The following is an 18,101-nucleotide window of genomic DNA, read 5'->3' on the forward strand; positions in this document are numbered from 1 at the left end:
GAGGGTCTTTAAGGGGAACTATAGGTTGGATACTGTTTGACTTAACCATGTGTTTTCAGACTGCACCAATCTAACTGAGAAGAATAGCTGTCAACTAAAAATGACAACTGTATTATGTTGTACTGCTCACATCCGCTTTTTCCCACATAGAACTCAGAATTAATTGAAGCTTGTATCATTCTGAACGATTGGCAAATGAGATGGTTGGAGGAAAGTTTCTTGATTATAGAGAGAAGTAGGTGAATGGAGAGAACAGGTGATTGTTGACTGGTAAAAGCTTGTAAATGCATCATGACAGGACGAGCAGCTCTAACCAGTGATGATTCCATTCTTCTCTTTAGGCTCCGCCCAGCTGACTCGGACTGTAGTGTCCAAAATTTCTGTGAAGGTAAGCTGGTGGACTGGTCCAGGTGCTGTAAAAAAACAAAAGACAAAAACACAGTTTAATATTTTTGCTAATATCAAAAAAAGATGAACTTCTTTAACACTAATTTAAGTTTTCTCATTAAATCCTCTTTTTTTTTTCATAAAAAGCCCAAGGCTTTCCATTACCTTTAGCAGTTTGATTTTCCACACTACCTTATTATCACATGTGCATTCACATGTACATACGTCCACACACACACACACACACACACACACACACACACACACGTGCACGCAAGCTTGTCATTTCTCATTTCATCCATGGCTCTCTAACCCTTCTCCCTGCAGAGCGATTAAGCTATTCATCTGAGACATTCAATAACAGTCACACATCATAACAATCACACACACTCACATACACACACATGCATGCAAAAACCTATCATCAAGTAAGAATTACACCCACCGTTAACCCTGCAACACACCCTGCACCCAATCGATACCGGTCCACTGCTGTCAGTACCACTACGCGTGTCCTAGAGTGTTTGTGTGAGCATACGCATGGCTTCTAATATCCTTTTAGCACTCAATAATTGCTGGCTGGAAATAATTGCTTGCCTGTCAGCCTGTAGCATATTGTATTTATTTGATGGTGTGACTGTGTTGCGTGTGCTCTTGTACCTGGGTGTGGCAGCTGTTTTGTTTATCCACGGACGAGTGGGCTTTAAATACCAGCCCACATGACAACATATCTATCAGTTTCAAAGGGACACAGAGGACAGGATGGAGGCACAAAGACCTACTAATACACATCACCCACCCAAAAAATAAAATAAACTGTACAAACAGGATACGATTATGACAGTGGCTTCCATCTCAAATGATGTTGAACTCACTGTCTTCGTGTGTCTGTAGCAAGGTCGGGGGGCTGCGAGGACCATCCCCAGGCGTGGTGAAGCAGAGAGTGGAGCCAAAGTACCAAGTAAACTTCTTCAACCCGGACACTAGTCCTGTGTGCCGCAGACTGGGGTAGTCAGGAGTGATGGTTACTGTCTTCATGTCTTCTGGAGACTGCTCCGGCCAGACCATCAGCTGCGTCCAAATAAACAAAAACGGGGAAAAAAACGCTTTATAAAAAAGAAATAATAAAGCACTTGGTAACATACTAATTGACCCATTTAGTAAACCAAGTAAGACAAACACAGTAAACTTTCTAAAACCAAAAACATCAAACACAACACAGAAGAAACCAAAATCGACAAGATTTGACAAAGCGTAAACAGAAAGCCTGAACTTGCATACGAGCACTGAAGGAAGAGACAAACGAGCAGCAGGTGCTGTGATTAAAAAGCAGAAACAGGTGCTAGCAACTCCAGAGAAGCTAAATTAAAGGAAGACAAGGAGCAGAGTAAACACCTCGCTTTACTGAACCCCATCAATCAACAGAGGAAAACAATATAACGCATACTGTAAATTATTATTTAATGTATTTTATTTAATTATTACATAAATATATTTTTACTGTGACAATTAAAAATAATTAATTTTTAAAATATAAATAACAAGATAAAACTAACAAAGTCCAGTAATCCAACAAGTCTCTTTGGATAAAAGCAAAATTATGACATTTTCTATAGTCTTAATGAAATGTCTAAATTACAACTTAAAAAACTTTTTTTACACTAAAACTTGTAAAACATTATATTAGAAATCTATACAGTTATAAAAACATTCTCATAAAGTGGTTTCTAGCAACATTTTCAGTAAACGTAAGTTAACCTTTTTTGGTATTTGTATTTAATGAACACTAAGTCTTGCTGCCCTTTTCTTGGTGCTTTGTAAAGTTACTGTCTTAAAACCTCAATGTATTATAGGTTGCAGCATGTCATGTTATCGCAGCACAGTTAATTGGTGAAGATATTGTTTCTATCTGCAGCATCCCATATAGGACAACCCACACAAGTGACATTTAATAAACTGTCCTATATTTTTCTAACAGTGCATATTCATTATTCAAGGGAAAGGGTTTTTATCACCTTTATTCCATTGTGGATTCTAGAATCACAGACTGCTGAAGTGTTTTACAAAATGGATCTCTTTAAAGTTAAAAACAGAAAAATAAAGAGCCAGTGGGTATTTAACCAACATAGACAAACACACATTTAGTAGAAACTGGGCTACAAAACAAAGTACAAACAGAGTTGAACACCTCAGCTGGTACAATTTGGTAAAGCAAAACCATTGTTAACTTTCTCAGATGGGGTAACAGGAGGGAAACATAAAGACTCTGGGAGAATGTCATAGATGCAAACAGTAGCAAACAAAGAAAAGAAGACAGTTCTAATATTTAACAATAAATTGTGACTTAATACTTGTGCAATAGACAACCATCAAGCAAAGCACTAAAGTCTACTAGGTCATTTTCTGGATAAAATGTGATTCATGATATTTGCAATACAGTGGTACCTCACTGTATTGCGGCTCACCCTCTGTGGTCTTGCCATTTTCGCAGATACGGTCTTGCATTTATTTATTTTTTACAGCGCATTGTGTTCTTCCTCCTGATTGGCTGTAGACCATTTCAATCAATCGTCAGCCGTGTCTATAGTACAGAATGCATTCAGTTTGTCAAATCAACATAAATCCTTGATCAGGATTTGATCTTTGGTTTCCATGTACCGGTAATCATCAGTCTATGTAATACTGGACTTATTTTTCTATGAAGGTTTGAACTTTGAGAGATTTAACAAGAAGGAAAAGTGTGAAAATGGTCATTTTTGTTTTAGAAAAGAGTATAAAGTGCATAATGAGGAGTTTTACAGCCTTTAAACATCCATAATTATTGTTAAAAAAAATACTACTTTGCGGATTTTACCTATGGTGAGTTATTTTTGGAATGTAACCTTCACAATAACCTGCCAAAGAATAAATGAAGGTCAGTAAACAATACATTTTCCTTTTAGTAATGTTTTAAAAATGCAAAACCAGGGAATGGGTGTGATAATATTGTTTAGGCATAACATATATAAGTCAAGTAAGTCAATCTACTTAACTTTTGGTGCTACTTAGCCTTGATTTAGGGTCGTGTGAAACCGATCTCAGATCTAAGAGTATAACTCAAAGACAAGAAATGGGATGGCTTCTTTTCACCTTTGTTCTTTTTCATGATAAAACAAAGTCCTCTTTGTAATTTCTTTTTTTGTTTTTACTTCAGGACTATTTCATTTGGGCCATTAAAGGATTTATTAACCTATGTTGGTGGATTTAAAGGTTTGGTGGATGTTGCTATGTGTGCTCCTTTAGCTGTTTGCTATTGAAACCTACTGCGTGCAGCCCTATGCCCATAACCCAGTGCAGTCTATCTGCGATAAAAAGACGGACAGACTGACAGATTTATAGATAGATAGGTAAAATAAGGAGGCAGTAAATGTTACTGGCCCTGGAACAGGGCAAAGTCATTTTCAAGGTTATCCAACTAGGAGAATTTAAAGTTGTCGGAAAAAGAACCATTCTTTCATCTGCTACTGACTTTTGAGGTATATTATTAACCGTATTGTATGTAGTCAGTGATCTGTGGGAGGCTGAAATGAGATGAGGCTTTGCTTCATATCCTCTTTTAATTAAAACTATTAACTACCCCCATCGCAAGCCCACAACACAGGCAGAGTTGCATATTCACATGAGCAGCAGCTTTGCAAGGCTTCATAGATTTTGAATAGTAGACCCTAACTTAAAGAGACCACATCCAGCTGAGTCCCACTAAAAAGATGGAAAGCCATAGCATTTACTGAGCAATATTCACACTGTAAAGTAGACTCAAATGCATGAACCCAGCCATGCGCAACCAGAAGTTGATGTGTTTGTTTTGTCATGGTAATCAGTTCCTCGGGGGGCTGGTTACGACAGTGGAAAATAAATCCACGCTAGAACTGATGTTTCAAAAGTGCTCACACTGTTCAGGTCCTTAATCCTTAGAGAAATACTTGCTGTTGCTTTCTAATGTAGCTTCATACAGGATAAATCCAAAGACCTCCATGAGAGTCAAACGGAGGGCCGAGACTCCCAGATCATGTAAGAATGGATTTGTGATTGTATCTTTGTCACCCTCATAACCATTTGTGGCAAATTGGGTCAAAAATTGGAAAATAATTAAACAATGTGGTTGAAAAAGCAACATTTTAAACTCTTTCAATAGTTAAGAAAAAAAGTTAACAAATTTCCAGAGAGGTGCTGCACATGCATATACTGTATGTCAGGGGAATGAAGTGACACTGAATAACTCAATCTAACAATTGTTTACAGACAAAAACAGAGTTTCTATCACTAACAGTAATCCCAAATTCAGTCCCATTCAGAAGCTTACCTTGTAGCCCTGGTTGATGCCGTTGATAAACTGTTGGGGCGGAGGGTTCCATGTGAAGCGGATGGTCGTCGAATTAATTGCGACAACTTCCACTTCCTGCGGAGGTGCCGTGGGAACTGAGCACAGACACACAAAAACACGATGATTGAAACCCGTTTTACCACAAAGTGAGGAACTTTGGCCTGAGCAAAACTGCAGAAATATTCACTTTATAACCTGTGGATTGCCTTTGGCTTTAAAACCTTTGAGCAGTACATTTGTTCAAAATGAAACGTGGACTCATTTCTTTAATTAAAAACCCCTGCTAAATGAAAACGTTAGCAGCCGAATGCCAAACCTTCCATTTTTCAGTCTTATTGCAAAATTATCTAATTTCTTAAAGCAATCACTACTTATTTGCACTTTTTTCTTATTTAGGCATTTTACACATCATATGTTACTTTAAAAAGAGATAAATGACTGGTTCAGTTCATTAGAATCAGACAGCTTGTACTTTTTAAACTCCATACCATCTCGGTGAAAAAATTCTGTCAAATTTTGAGTTTTAAATCTTGCATAAAAAAAACAAAACCTCAGATAATCCTGATAACATGAAAGAGATGCATACAGAGCTGTGCTTTTAAAATTTTTGCAAGAATTCTTGCATGTTTTGATTTGATCATTCAATTCATTTGCACAGTATGTCCCTTCAACACTCAAATTGTACGTGTTATTTATTACAGCTGGTTGCACTGGTTCTGATCTAGTTCCCTTTGACTTATGTGGCTCTTTTTTGTGTTTTATATGGTTTAAACATGCAAGCGGTCATAATGAAAGCAACAAAAGATCTTTAGTCAGAGCACAGCGCAATAGAACCTGTTACTGGGACCACAGCAGTAGACGTGTTCTGATCTCTAAATGTATCACACGAGATGAATTGAATATGCAACAGGAGACAATCTCAAAGGAACGAATGTTTCACACCGAGTTCTTTGGCAACAAGAGGCGTCTGTCGTGTTTCTCTGTTTTCTTCATGTCATTTTTTGAACGTTAAAGCCAGAGGAAAAAGAGAGGAGTCCCAGACTGATGTCCTAAAGCTGCAGATTGATAACGATGTTTTGCATAAAAAAAAAAAAAAACCTTTCGAGGCTCTGTTTGATTGGAATGGGCCAGATGACATACAAACACAGCCATGAATATGGAAAACACCCAAAAAGTAATGAACCAGAACAAAATCTGATAAAAAAATGAATGGCATCAAAGGAGGCAGACAGAAGATTAATTGTTGTACTAGAAATCCTGTCTCTGCCTGTAAACCTACTGTCCTCAGCAACACGTGTTCAAGCAGCCTCTATTAATGTAAAGTCTATGTAAACATGCGTAAATGCAAGTTTCAAAACTCTTGTGCTCACACACTGCTATGCAAATTCCTACGACGGTTTTCAGGCTCTATGTACGAAACATGTGGCCGTTGAAAGTTAAACCTATCAGGGACTCTGATTTGGTATTAAGGTATGGATGGCATTCCCTTTAAAACACGCAAGTGCCATCCTTTTAACTAATGTTTGTGCCCGCCTGGCATTCTATGACAACAAGTCTTACGGAAAAGAGCTGTAAAAAAAAGCCTGGAGCAAGATTTGTACAACATTTCTTACCAAGACTCTCGCAACTTTAGGTGAAGGACTTGAGCTAGTAAACAGTAGAAAAAGAAGAATCCCATCCGTGCTTGTCCAGTGCGAACACCATATGCTAAAGGTACCTTCAAGAATGTGTGTTTAACACGTTCTTGAACGCACATGACATGCCCAGTGAGAATATAGAATAAGTCTGACGTTACAACTGGGGAGCAGTTTCTTGACCCTTGCAGCTCAAATCTTCAGATAAAATCCAAATTATACCTTAAGGGAAAATAATGAGAAATCATCAGAATTGAACACAAAGTTTAACATATTTGCAGAGAGCAAGAAGTGTTCTATCCAGTGAGCCCCACCCCTTCGAACAATGAATGAGTCTAACTTCCTCTTCTAAATAGAAACCTCTTCTTGGAGTCATGTCTGCCAGTTTTATGTGTATGGATGTCAGCGTGTGCTGTGTACTTCAGTTCATTTTTATTAATAATAACTGAGTGTTGGCATAAAAGTCAACAGGGGACATGCACACATTTAAGAGGGATTTACCCCCCAAAACCTCTGCAATCCTCATTTACATTTGTTCGTATTGCGCCTCTTTCATTTATTTTATGTCAGACAGAGCTGAAGAAGGGCTTCTCTGTGCAGCCCTGTTTATTATAATAAACACACTATTATCTGTCATATTATATATTTACAGACCAAAACACAAAACCATCTCATCAATTCCCTCCAACCAGCAGCGCCTCAAACTGCTTGCTGGCCACATTAAAGATGTAGTGCAAGAGTTAGAGGCATCCCGGGGCGCCCTTAGGGTCTCTTCCCAGCTGAGTGAAGGTGCTTTGCCTGCAAGGGTCTGCCTCAGGGGGAACTTTAACATAAATCTCAACAGCATCAATTCGCTCCTCTCCAAAGTAAATGTTGCTGACGGTTTTTGCTGGGCTGCAGAGAGACCTCATGCAGCTGCAAGAGGTGATCTCAAGTGGTGTGATAACCTGGAAAAATCTTTTTAAAACAACTAAATAAAAGCTACTTTTCTTTTATTTCAACACCCCTGCCAGCCCAGGGAGCTCTGTGCTGTGGTGTGGATTTAGTCAAAGTTGAACGAATCTGCCACGACTGCCCCGAAATGTGTGTTCACACTCCAAACTATGTTCAGGTTCCGTTTCAGAAAAAAGCAAATATTTGAGCCTCACCTCTTCCTGTCAAGTGGAAGCTGCAGTGCTCTTATTTTAAAGCACTTCAATGAGAACATGAAGCTCTGCTCTCCTCATTCACTCTCCTATTAACGGCTTAGCAACTGCATCTCAATATAAATCACACGATCAGCTGAAAACGCCGCCACTTCACCCGGAAAGTTCATCATGGAAGCATTAACAATCAATCTATCCATGAATTCTATTAGGCCCCCTGGATTCTTTCAGCTCATGATCACTCTAACAGGCGTAGCAATATATACAAATACTTTTATACACTGATTGCTTACATATACATTTTTTCACAATGTTGGATCGCTAAGGTGTGAGTGTAATTTGGATAAGTGCTTTGAGATTTGAGATTCACAACCGTAGAAAGGAAAAATAAATTATTTTCATTTACTACATTACATAAAAATCTTTCACTTAAGATTTTATATCTAGTGATTCTGGAAAAATGTATTAACGTGTGTAGTAGAGGGATTTGGATTTGGAATTGGTTTGTTTTAAGCAATCAAAACAAAACAAAAATGTCAATAAGACAGACAAAAGAAATATTTATCTATACATAGAGGATGATTAGTCATTGGAAAAAGAAAAATTAAAAAGTAAAATAAAATATATACATACACATCCTCATGTAAATGATGCCAGACAGACATATTTTCACTCATAAATACAGTACATGACACATTGAATCCATTAAATGTTAAGTTGTCAAAAAAAGAGTTGACTTGAAAAGGAGTATTGGAAAGAGCTTTACATCTCTATACATATTTGTTTTGCTTGTCATGAAGCAAAAAAAGCTTTTGACATTACTGACCTCCTTGCAGAGTGTACTCGGTGACAGGACTGCTGTAGACCCCCAAGCCGGCCCCTGTGTAGGCTGCCACCTGGATCTGGTACTGAGTCCAGATGATGAGATCTTTTAGCAGACAATAGTTGGTTTCTGGGCTGCTGATGTTCTTCTCCTGGTAGTCTCCCGGGAGCCCGGCCAGACGATATCTGCAAAACAAATGAGCCAACTGGTTTCCCTTAAAATACACAGAGGACCTGAGATGCATAATGAATGTTTTCTTACTCTGCTTCCACATTTGCTATATGCAGCATAACTACATTTTTCCTTTATTTTAGACATTCACAAAAAAAACTTTTTTCTAATTCCAACTCTCTTTGCTACTGTTTCCTATAGTGATTTAATTCATTAAATCCATGTCTGCCTATCTAAATTTACTAAATATTAAAGTTTGTTATTTATCTTTGTGTTTATATGATTTTTACTAGTTTCTATTTTAAATTAAAGCATAAATTACTACAGCAATAAATAAAAAATATATAAATGGACTTTTAAAAGCAACTGAAAACTGGATGTGAATAACTGAGTCTTTAGGACAGACACAGGAAGAGAGCACATAACAAATTACAACGCTTTAACTGATTTACCCAGAAATTGACCAGTATAGCTGTTGAAATACAGTGTCATACAGGTGGAGTATTTTCCCCAATTTATTTCTTATCTCTTTGAGAGGTTTAAAGACAAAGATCAAGGGTTTTCTACATATATTAAATTCATGTAAAATCTATCTATGAGGATAGGCTTCAAGGTCTTTGCTTAACTGTACATGGTATAAATGTCCACTCCAAAGGATATATGGCCCAACTATACAAGGCGGTGGGACACAACTTTGGTTGGGTACAGGTATGATTGACCTAAATTAGGTAATAACACTATGTAACACAATTTTTGTTCCTGGCTTCGAAGTTTTATATTTCAATTTCTTATGTCTAAAGTATGTGAAAAAATTACTTAATTAAGCACAAACTTTGCTTTCATGACAATAGCAAGAAGAAAACTTGTTTTTTTGAGAAAATAAAACGATTTTTTTTCCTTTTCATCATTATGTTCAGGTAAAAACAAAAATTGCACAAGGAATATACAAACACAGTCGGAAACCACTCAACAAGGTTCAGAAATGTGTGGATTTTCTAGATTTACTATTGTACTGTGAATCACTTTCACTGTCCCCTATCATTTTTTCGTTATACTGCCCTTGGTAACTATGTTCAAACTGCTCCAAGCCGCTCTCTCCGTCCTGTTCAAGAGCTTTGCGAAATCATCACATTCTATGATTTTCTTGATCTGTGGTCTGACGAAGATATCAGCCCTGACCTTAGCCTCGGACAGCTTTGGAAAAAGATCTTGGAGGTCTTTAAATGCTGCTGACTCCGGCAAGAGCAGTGAGAAATTGCTTAATGAGGGCTAACTTGACGTGCAGCGGTGGCATAAGCACTCTATGAGGTTCTATCAGCAGCTCCCACTTCACATTGCTCTTCCCAACAAAAAAATTGGTCCGTTGTGGCAAGTCCTTTTTGCGATAATGCGCCTTAGTGTCACGGCTGTCCCAGAGACAGAGGAAACAAGGAGATTTCGTGAAACGTCCTAGAAGACCCATGAGGAATGATACCATTTTGAAGTCACCGATGACCTCCCATCCGTAGTCGTCATACTTTAATGCACTCAGCAACATCTTGACACTGGTGTATTCCTCTTTAAGATGCACAGAGTGGGCCATCGAGAGAGACGGGTAGTTGTTTCCATTGTGAAGCAACACGGCTTTGAGGCTTCGGGATGAACTGTCTATGAATAGGCATCATTCAATAGGATTAAATGCGATACCTATAGCCTGGAATAGACCGGCAACATGGTTGCAGAAGCATAGCCCATCACGCTGACTAAAGAAGCTGTCCCGGTCACAGAAGCAACGTTTTTCTGGAATAACAACGATTTCCTTTCTGTTCTAGACATAACAGGTTAGGAAAACACACTTTCAACCCAGGAACAGAACAAAAGTGAAAATTTTCTACATAGTGTAATAACCCTCTGTTAGCGTTTTAACGCGTCACCCATTCACAACCTAATACTACAATGCTTTGACTCAGCACTCCATCTGTACGCTCACGTGAGACACAGAAACAATAACAGTGAGAAGGCTGGATCTCTGCAAAGGCGATAGGATAACCCCTTTCTTTTCCCTCTTTACATAACATACCATGATACTGAGAAAGGAGGAGGAGTCAAATGCAGGTAATAAAAGGAGATGTGAGAATCTGGCAGACAGACGAAGAGAGGTTGAGGGGTGTGCTTTCTCATACAAATCTGAAATGATGAATGAATAGAATTTCATTTTTTTTTTTCAAATTCTTGAATTTGAGGCAGCAAAAGGAGGATAAAGAGCTGATGAGTTGTATGCAAATATCTGTGTGAGGCCATTGATGAGTTTGACTGCACACACAATTTCACACTTCAGGTAGACTTAAAGGGAAGGATGGCACACCAAGGGCAGTAAGAGCATCTGTAAAGAGCACTCGTCTGTGTGAAAGTATGCCACTATGATTTTTTTTTAGACAAAGAGCAGTTCCAAAAAAAAGAAGCAAAAATAGAAGGAAAGATGGACTTCAAGTAAATTTTGCAGCTCAGGATAAACTCATCCAGCCATCTCTCTCTGTATCCACACTCAACTTTAAATCCTTCTGCATCTGCCTTGCTGCAGCTGAATCGTTTGTGCTCCTGCTTTCTGCTAACCTCACACCATCACCACTAAAGTTCATCAACTCCAGAAAGCATTAAGGCAATTCTTCTATCCCAGTGATCTGCTGAAAGGCAGAAGCAATCCTCTGTCATCCAGACGATGAATCAGACCATCTAAAGGGGCTGGATTAAGAGCAAATTAATTAACCTTGTTACAAGGTAAGTCTATGTCCTCTGTGGTCAAAAAGGGAGTTTTCTACTATCATAGGTTTACCTACAGTTTGGACAGACTTGCTCTTTTCTGCCTGACAGTATTTTCTTTCATTACACACCATCAATTTCAGTAAAAATCACTTAAGAAGAAATTGTTTATTGACAAATGTAAGAATAGCGAGTGTGACCCTTTTTAATTCCTATCTGTGGTTAAAAAGAATGTAGCTACTAACTAAGCTAACGTCATTTCCACACAGACACAGTCACTCTGCAAACACAATCCTCATATTAAATTAGTATTTGATAGAGCAAAAAAAGTATTCTAATTACCTTTAGAATATAATATTTGTGTAATCCTATTAGTTTGCTTGAAAAATATTTAATTTACTACAGAACTTATTTAAGTTGTATTGTATCTTATGAATAAAATTTAGCAATATGAAAAAAGACAGGTGTGATTGAAAGTCAGTGTTTACCTGAGTAGATAGCCTCGAAGGACTCCGTTCAGCTCCGGTTCTGGAGGAGGCTGCCACTGGACCATAATGGACTGGTTTGTGCGACCGCTAGCAACAATGTTCTTTGGGGGTGCACTGGGGGCCTCCTCACGCAGCATTAATCTAATGAACATAGCAAAGAATCCAAGAATAACAACAGAAAATGAGAAAAAAAATGTAACTGGGATTTATTTAACATCTCGAAATGAAAACTTCAGTGTTGCTGAGCAGTAAAATCTAATGCAATAGATCTCAGTGTTCATTTAGTCCATGCAAACGACAGCACTTTGTTTAGTCATCTGACAGCTTGGAAGTGTTGATCAAAATTTATTGTCTGCAAATAATTTCCAATATACTAGTTCACTTTTAAAATGTGGAATACAATTATCAGTATGTTTGAAATTCATTTTTTATCAGACATAAACAGAATTATTAATAATAAAAATAATAAAAAACATTTTTAATATTTGTTATTTCTATGAAAGACTTCCTGTAGCTTGTTATAAGTGTTGGCACAGCGTGGAAAGTTTTGGTGGGTCTTATTTCCTTTATGATCTTAAAGAACACACTGTATTATTATATGACATGTGGTTGATTCCAAAATAAAGAAGTCTAATTATGACTGTGTCTTTACAAAGTGCAGAGAGGCATAAATGAAAAGGCACAAGAAAGTCCAGTCAGTGGCAAAATGCTAGGGACAAACTACGCGTATAGAATATAATAGAACAGAATAGAATAGAAAGCCTTTATTGTTTCCACGAAGGGGAAATTACTTTGTCACCATAGCTCTATTAAAGAATCAAATACATAATAAATCACACCAAAACACACTTAAAAAGAATAAGTTTTACAGTATTCATTCATACATCTTCTAAGCCGTTTCATCCCTTTCGGGGTCCCAGGGCTGCTGGAGCCTAATCTGGCCATTTGTGCGCGAAGGCAGGGGACATCTTGGAAAGGTAGCCAGTTTGTTGCAGGGCCACAGTCACACAACCATGCACACTCACATTCACACCTATGGGCAATTTAGAGTGACCAATGAACCTATGAAGCATGTCTTTGGAGTCCCTGGAGGAAACCCACGCATGCATGGGGAGAACATGCAAACTCCACACAGAAAGGTCCCCCATTGTTGTTCTGTTTCAGGTCCCCCAGCTGGGACCTGAACCAGGTCCCAGCTCTTGCTGTGAGGCAAGAGCACTAACCACTGCTCCACTGTGCAGCCCTTTTAACCCTTGTGCTATCTTAGATGACCCCACCTTACATTGAGGTGTTCTCTCTACCATGACAAAGGTGGATAAAGGTGGAAAGATTTCATGTAATCCATGGACACCAGTGAGGTTCAGAAATCATTGAAGAAAAAAGGTTCAGCGCACTGTCTAGTGGGTCTAGATGACCCAACGCCCAACCTTAAAGTGCCTAGGATAGCACAAGGGTTAAAATGTAGAACTTAAGAAAAATTACAAACTAACAAACTGGTGCCCTACGACAGACTGGTGAACTGTCCAAGATAAACCCTGCCAACTGTAGCTGGGATAGGAAACCCCATTACTCTAAAGGGAATTGATCAGGTTTAAAAAATGGAGGGATGGAATAAACTGGTTTCATCAGATTCTTGTGTGACCACTAAAAATTGGGGAACACACTTATTGCCTCAATACATGAAGCGTTCTCAAGCATAAGTTTTGGGAAATGCGGCAACCATGATTCTTTGTCCAAATCCGAATTGCTTCCCTACCCTTTTGGCTCCCCCCTAGTGCTCTGATTGTAAGGGCATTTGAAGTTTTAGTGGAGTCTGATGGTGTTTTTGAAGGGGGAGCTTTAGGGACTTTACTTGTAGGGTGATCCACATCGTGCTTGTGGCGGGGAGGAGAAACACATTTCTTCAAGCGAAGCACAGAAGTTTATACTTCAATGTAAGTATTGAGTGTTTGCAGGTCTGCTTCCCTACAAGATTTTTTTTCAAACTACTAAGGATAACTGTTCCCATTACATGCAACATGGTGGTTGCTGGGAATCATGGGTAAAATCTGGCAAAAACTTCTAAAGTGTGTTTCCTCAGAGAGCCTCAGCGAATGCATGCATCAATGGAAAGCTTCTGTTGTGGTTAATCTCCTGGATTTGTCATTAGTGGGCTCTGTAACCATCATCAGGAGTCTCCAAACCTCCACAGATGAGAGGAACATTGCACCTGCAGTAAGCAGGTTTAATAGGGTTTAATATTGAAGCTGATCCATGGTATTTATGCAGTTTCCCGTTAACTCTCAACCCAATCACAATCCCCACATCGAACATGTTATGCAGTGTGACAGCGAAATATAGTCAAATGACTGAGAGAACAATAGGAGCAAAGACCTTGTCTTTTTACTTCTAGCTAGACAGTGTGATTCCTTGATCCTTTCACCCTCCTTTCATGTTTCCAAACCATCCCCTCATCTTTTTTTTGACATTTTGAACCAATCCTCCAGTTTTTACTCGCTATCTGCAAACTCTCACCTTTTATCCATTATGTCCTTTGGCCTCAATTATTTCATCCTTCAATCTCCTCCTCATCTTCTTCCCTGCCCCCCCCCCGAACCTGATTAAAGCTCTGGGCCTTCTTATGGCTGGTGGCGCACGCTGGCTGAGCTGGTCAGCCCCTGGCTTTGCTCTAAGCAGCTCAGCAAACGTAATCAGAGCCATAAGTGCTAATACACAAACACACACATTTCTCCCAGCTTAAGACAAACTGCTACATCCGATGGCCTTTTCCCTTCCGAGGATTATATCTGGAGATTTACATTGCCTTCCCCGTCCGAAGCCCCCTCCCTCCTCCTCCTCCGTGCCTCATCTTTCCCTGAATGACTCTTTATAAGCTTTCCAACCATTAGCTGAGATATGACTCCTGAGTTTGTGTGTCTGAATTTGTATGTCAAGAAGTGTGCTCGTGCATCTCGATGTGTTTGTGTGTGTGTGTGAGAGCACGGGTGTAAGAGTTATTAGCTAGAGACTTGCACAGGAGGATATGTAGCACAGGCCAATGGTTTTACAGCTTTGCTTTACTTCCATTAGGTTAGGCACCGTCAAACACTAGGTGTTGCAGGCACACGTGCACACACACACGGGGGCTAATGGGTCTTGTGTGAATAAGATTGGCTATAAGGTAGCTGTTTGGAAATGGGTTATATATAATCCTCCAGTGTGAAGCTGCTTTTGACTGTAATTGATGAAGCAGAGTGAGACACAGACAGGCAAACTTCCACTAACAAACACCCACACATCACCGCTGGAGTGAACACACACACCCATTCACTGTTTTTAAGAAAAAGCACAGACTGAGGCTCTTGAATGACAGAAAAAAAAAGGTTTGCTTCAAATTTCTTGCAAACCTTATACAAGTAAATATTTCATACAGCAATTTCGGCATGAGGACATCCACTTCATAAAGAAGATTAACTTTTTAAACCCCAAACAACCCACTTTCAGAAAACTTCACTTCTACTCAAACATCAACTCACACTTAAATATGATCTGTAATCAAATAAAACTCTGGGAAATTCTGCGGTGTGACACATTTTCTCAGTCCCCGGTTATTTCGAAAGGGGGTCATTTCCTGTAGGAGCTGCTCACATCATGTGGTCTATGTGTAAGTGTGTACTATGCTGGGGGAATTAAAAATATAATTTGTCATCCACTCGTGCTAAATGCAAACTGGGATTCTTAAATCCACATAGATTGTGAGTCATGAGTTTTATATTGTGGCAGACAGGCTGTTCCGAAGCAGCAGCTTCAAAACTGTGGGAGGAAGTGAGGGCAAAGAAGACTAAATGTGTTCTGTGACTGAGTACAAGCAGGTGAACAGATGAGCTTATTTTTGTCTTGTTTGACATTTCAATTTTTGTCTTCTTTAAATGTGGCGCTGTTTTGCCAAAGGGTGAAAGATGCATAAATGGAAGAGGATGACACACTAAAGAGACTCTGTCAGGGAGGAAGAGACACTTTTAGCATAATCTTACAATGAATCAAAAGCAGCTCCAGAGAACATCTCCTACTGCATTTGGGTTTGTCATTTCAATAAATTTCCTATTTCAGGAAACACTTCATTTAAAAAAAAATCCACAAAGACTTCCAGCACTTTTGAGATATAAATACTTTCATGTAAAAACATCAAAAAGACATTAAAGTTGAGAATGGTGGGCCCTTGCCTTTCACTTTCGCTTTCTCCTTTTCACTCGGCATCATTTCCCATCATCACTTTCCTGAGTGAAATGAAGGCTCTTCTCTCAAATCAATCAGCATCTGACGATTCACAAACTGGATATGTGAGCGCTCCTGAAGAATCCATCAAAAAGTTTGAAGTTTCATGAAAAGTAAAGGCGCTGTTCCTCAATAACTCCTAACTGAAACCCATCAAGTACATAATGACCAGTTACCAGGGAACAGAACATGTGTTAATGAATCATAACTTCACAAGTGTATGTGACGTGAGGTAAGGGATGTTCTCCATGAGTAATTATTCCTGATTGACCCTGAACCAGCCACAGAGTAGATCAGTCTACTTACACTTCATTCATTAATCATTACTTTATTATTAATTAATTCTTTTGGTGTGACCCAAATTAATGCAACACATTGGCGTGAGCTGCCTCAGCGCTGCGCCTCATTACTTAACAGACTCTCATGGAGGAATCATTAGCATTTAGGACAGGTTTAGATGTAAAAGGACTTTATGAAGCAAATGCAATCTATCATGTTTTCCTGTAGCATATCCTGGAAAAAAATGTAAACTTGTGTGCCACATAAACATGATTTTTACCATCACCAGATGAACCCTCTATAAAGATAAATATAAAATTTAATACACACATTTCTGAGACCCCTATTTGAATAATATGATCTAAATTTTCCTTAAAAACCACTATACCTTGGTGCATGTTTTCTGCCTGTAGTTCATCATCATTCCACTAGAGGCAGTAAAGGGCCTTTTTCTGCTAATTTCAAAATGGCTGCTTCTGTGAAATATTTAAAACTTTTAGCCAAAAAAGTTTAGCTATTTTTCCAAACTTTATGGTGAGAATAAGTCATCTGTTGTTATTCATATTTAAAATCACTACTTGCCGTTTTAAAGGAATGCTACATTTGCTGATAATCTTCTTTATAATACTGTTACACCATGTTAAAAATGTGTGGATCAATTTTGAGAGTCGCTAAATAAAGTGCCTTTTCCTCTAAACACTCATGTCAGTATTTTTGCATTGTAAACCAACATTGTTATGAGCAACAACCAAATCACCCAATTCATCATAATTTGTATTATCTCTCATTTCAAATGATTTTACAAATTTTTCTGTGAATTTCATCTAAGGGTTTAAAAAACATCCCTTTTCAAAAAAAATGTGAATTTCCTGTTGATTCTTTAATATACTAGGCTTTCCAGGGTTGAGAAGGGCCCCCCTCCCTATGAACTTAAAAAAAAAAAAAAAAAAACAGGTGGAAAATGATATTGCTTGTGCCTATGGATAAAGTGTGACCTGAAGCAGCAATGCTTCAGAATTGAATTATTGAGCAGCTGATCTTTATGTGCGTTTAGTGCTGTTTGGTTCTTCAGATTCTTTTGAATTTTACCATCCAATTAACTTCCACAATACAATTCATTCTGGAGGAATTGTAGTGATGCTAATCTATTCACGTCTGAGGGGAAAAAATGGAGGCTGACCCGTTAACATGTAGGTTAATTAAATATGTTTAATGAATAGTAGGAGGAAAAAAGTAAAGTATTCATGTCATACTCAAAAAACCATTCAGTGGGATGCAGAAGGTTCAAGGTAGATTTCTGACAGAAGAAACTTCTCCAAGCAAAATTCACGGAACCGCTTCCTTCTTTTTATGTCTACAGTTAGTTACAAATACTCTGGAAAATGAACATTGTTTATAAAACTATGTGAAATAAACAAGATGACATTGTGCTTTGCTAAAATAAATAAAATGGTGACAATATTGAGGCTGACGGTGGTGAATATATGTGCAAACATGTTCATAATGGTTGCTTAACTGTTTAGTTCTTGTGAACCATCCAGCGTATTTTCTATTCCTGATTTACAATGATTTGAATAAAGAAATACTCAGAAATGTAATATTTAGCCTTATTTTTCTTCACATATGTCCTCCATCATCAGTAAAATGCCACAAAACGTGTCAAAAACACCAAAAATACAATTGTCATCAGAGTGGGTCTTTAAAGCTTGTAAACTTGATTGATTCATGGCAAAGGTAAAGAAATACACTTCTATGAGGGGTTAAGACAAAAGTGATTGTAGAATGGGATCTTTTTTTCATTTCAATCACTGCTATTTT

The 18,101-nt window shown here is 38.3% G+C and overlaps 1 protein-coding gene across 5 annotated transcripts in view; it reads right to left on the reverse strand.

The window, feature by feature from the left end:
* LOC101162904 (protein sidekick-1) overlaps positions 1 to 18,101 on the reverse strand; it is a 318,971-nt gene that overhangs the window by 64,590 nt on the left and 236,280 nt on the right. For all 5 annotated transcript variants that reach the window (XM_078944349.1, XM_078944355.1, XM_011477316.4 and 2 more), the window contains 5 exons: positions 11,751 to 11,891; positions 8,356 to 8,537; positions 4,730 to 4,845; positions 1,263 to 1,458; positions 315 to 413 (listed from right to left, as the gene is read on the reverse strand). In XM_078944349.1, the coding sequence (XP_078800475.1) occupies positions 315 to 413; positions 1,263 to 1,458; positions 4,730 to 4,845; positions 8,356 to 8,537; positions 11,751 to 11,891 (734 nt within the window). The remainder of the gene's footprint in view (positions 1 to 314; positions 414 to 1,262; positions 1,459 to 4,729; positions 4,846 to 8,355; positions 8,538 to 11,750; positions 11,892 to 18,101) is intronic.

Source organism: Oryzias latipes, chromosome 1, assembly GCF_053564925.1.
Source record: "Oryzias latipes strain Hd-rR chromosome 1, Olatipes_Hd-rR_3.1".
NCBI lineage: Eukaryota > Metazoa > Chordata > Actinopteri > Beloniformes > Adrianichthyidae > Oryzias > Oryzias latipes.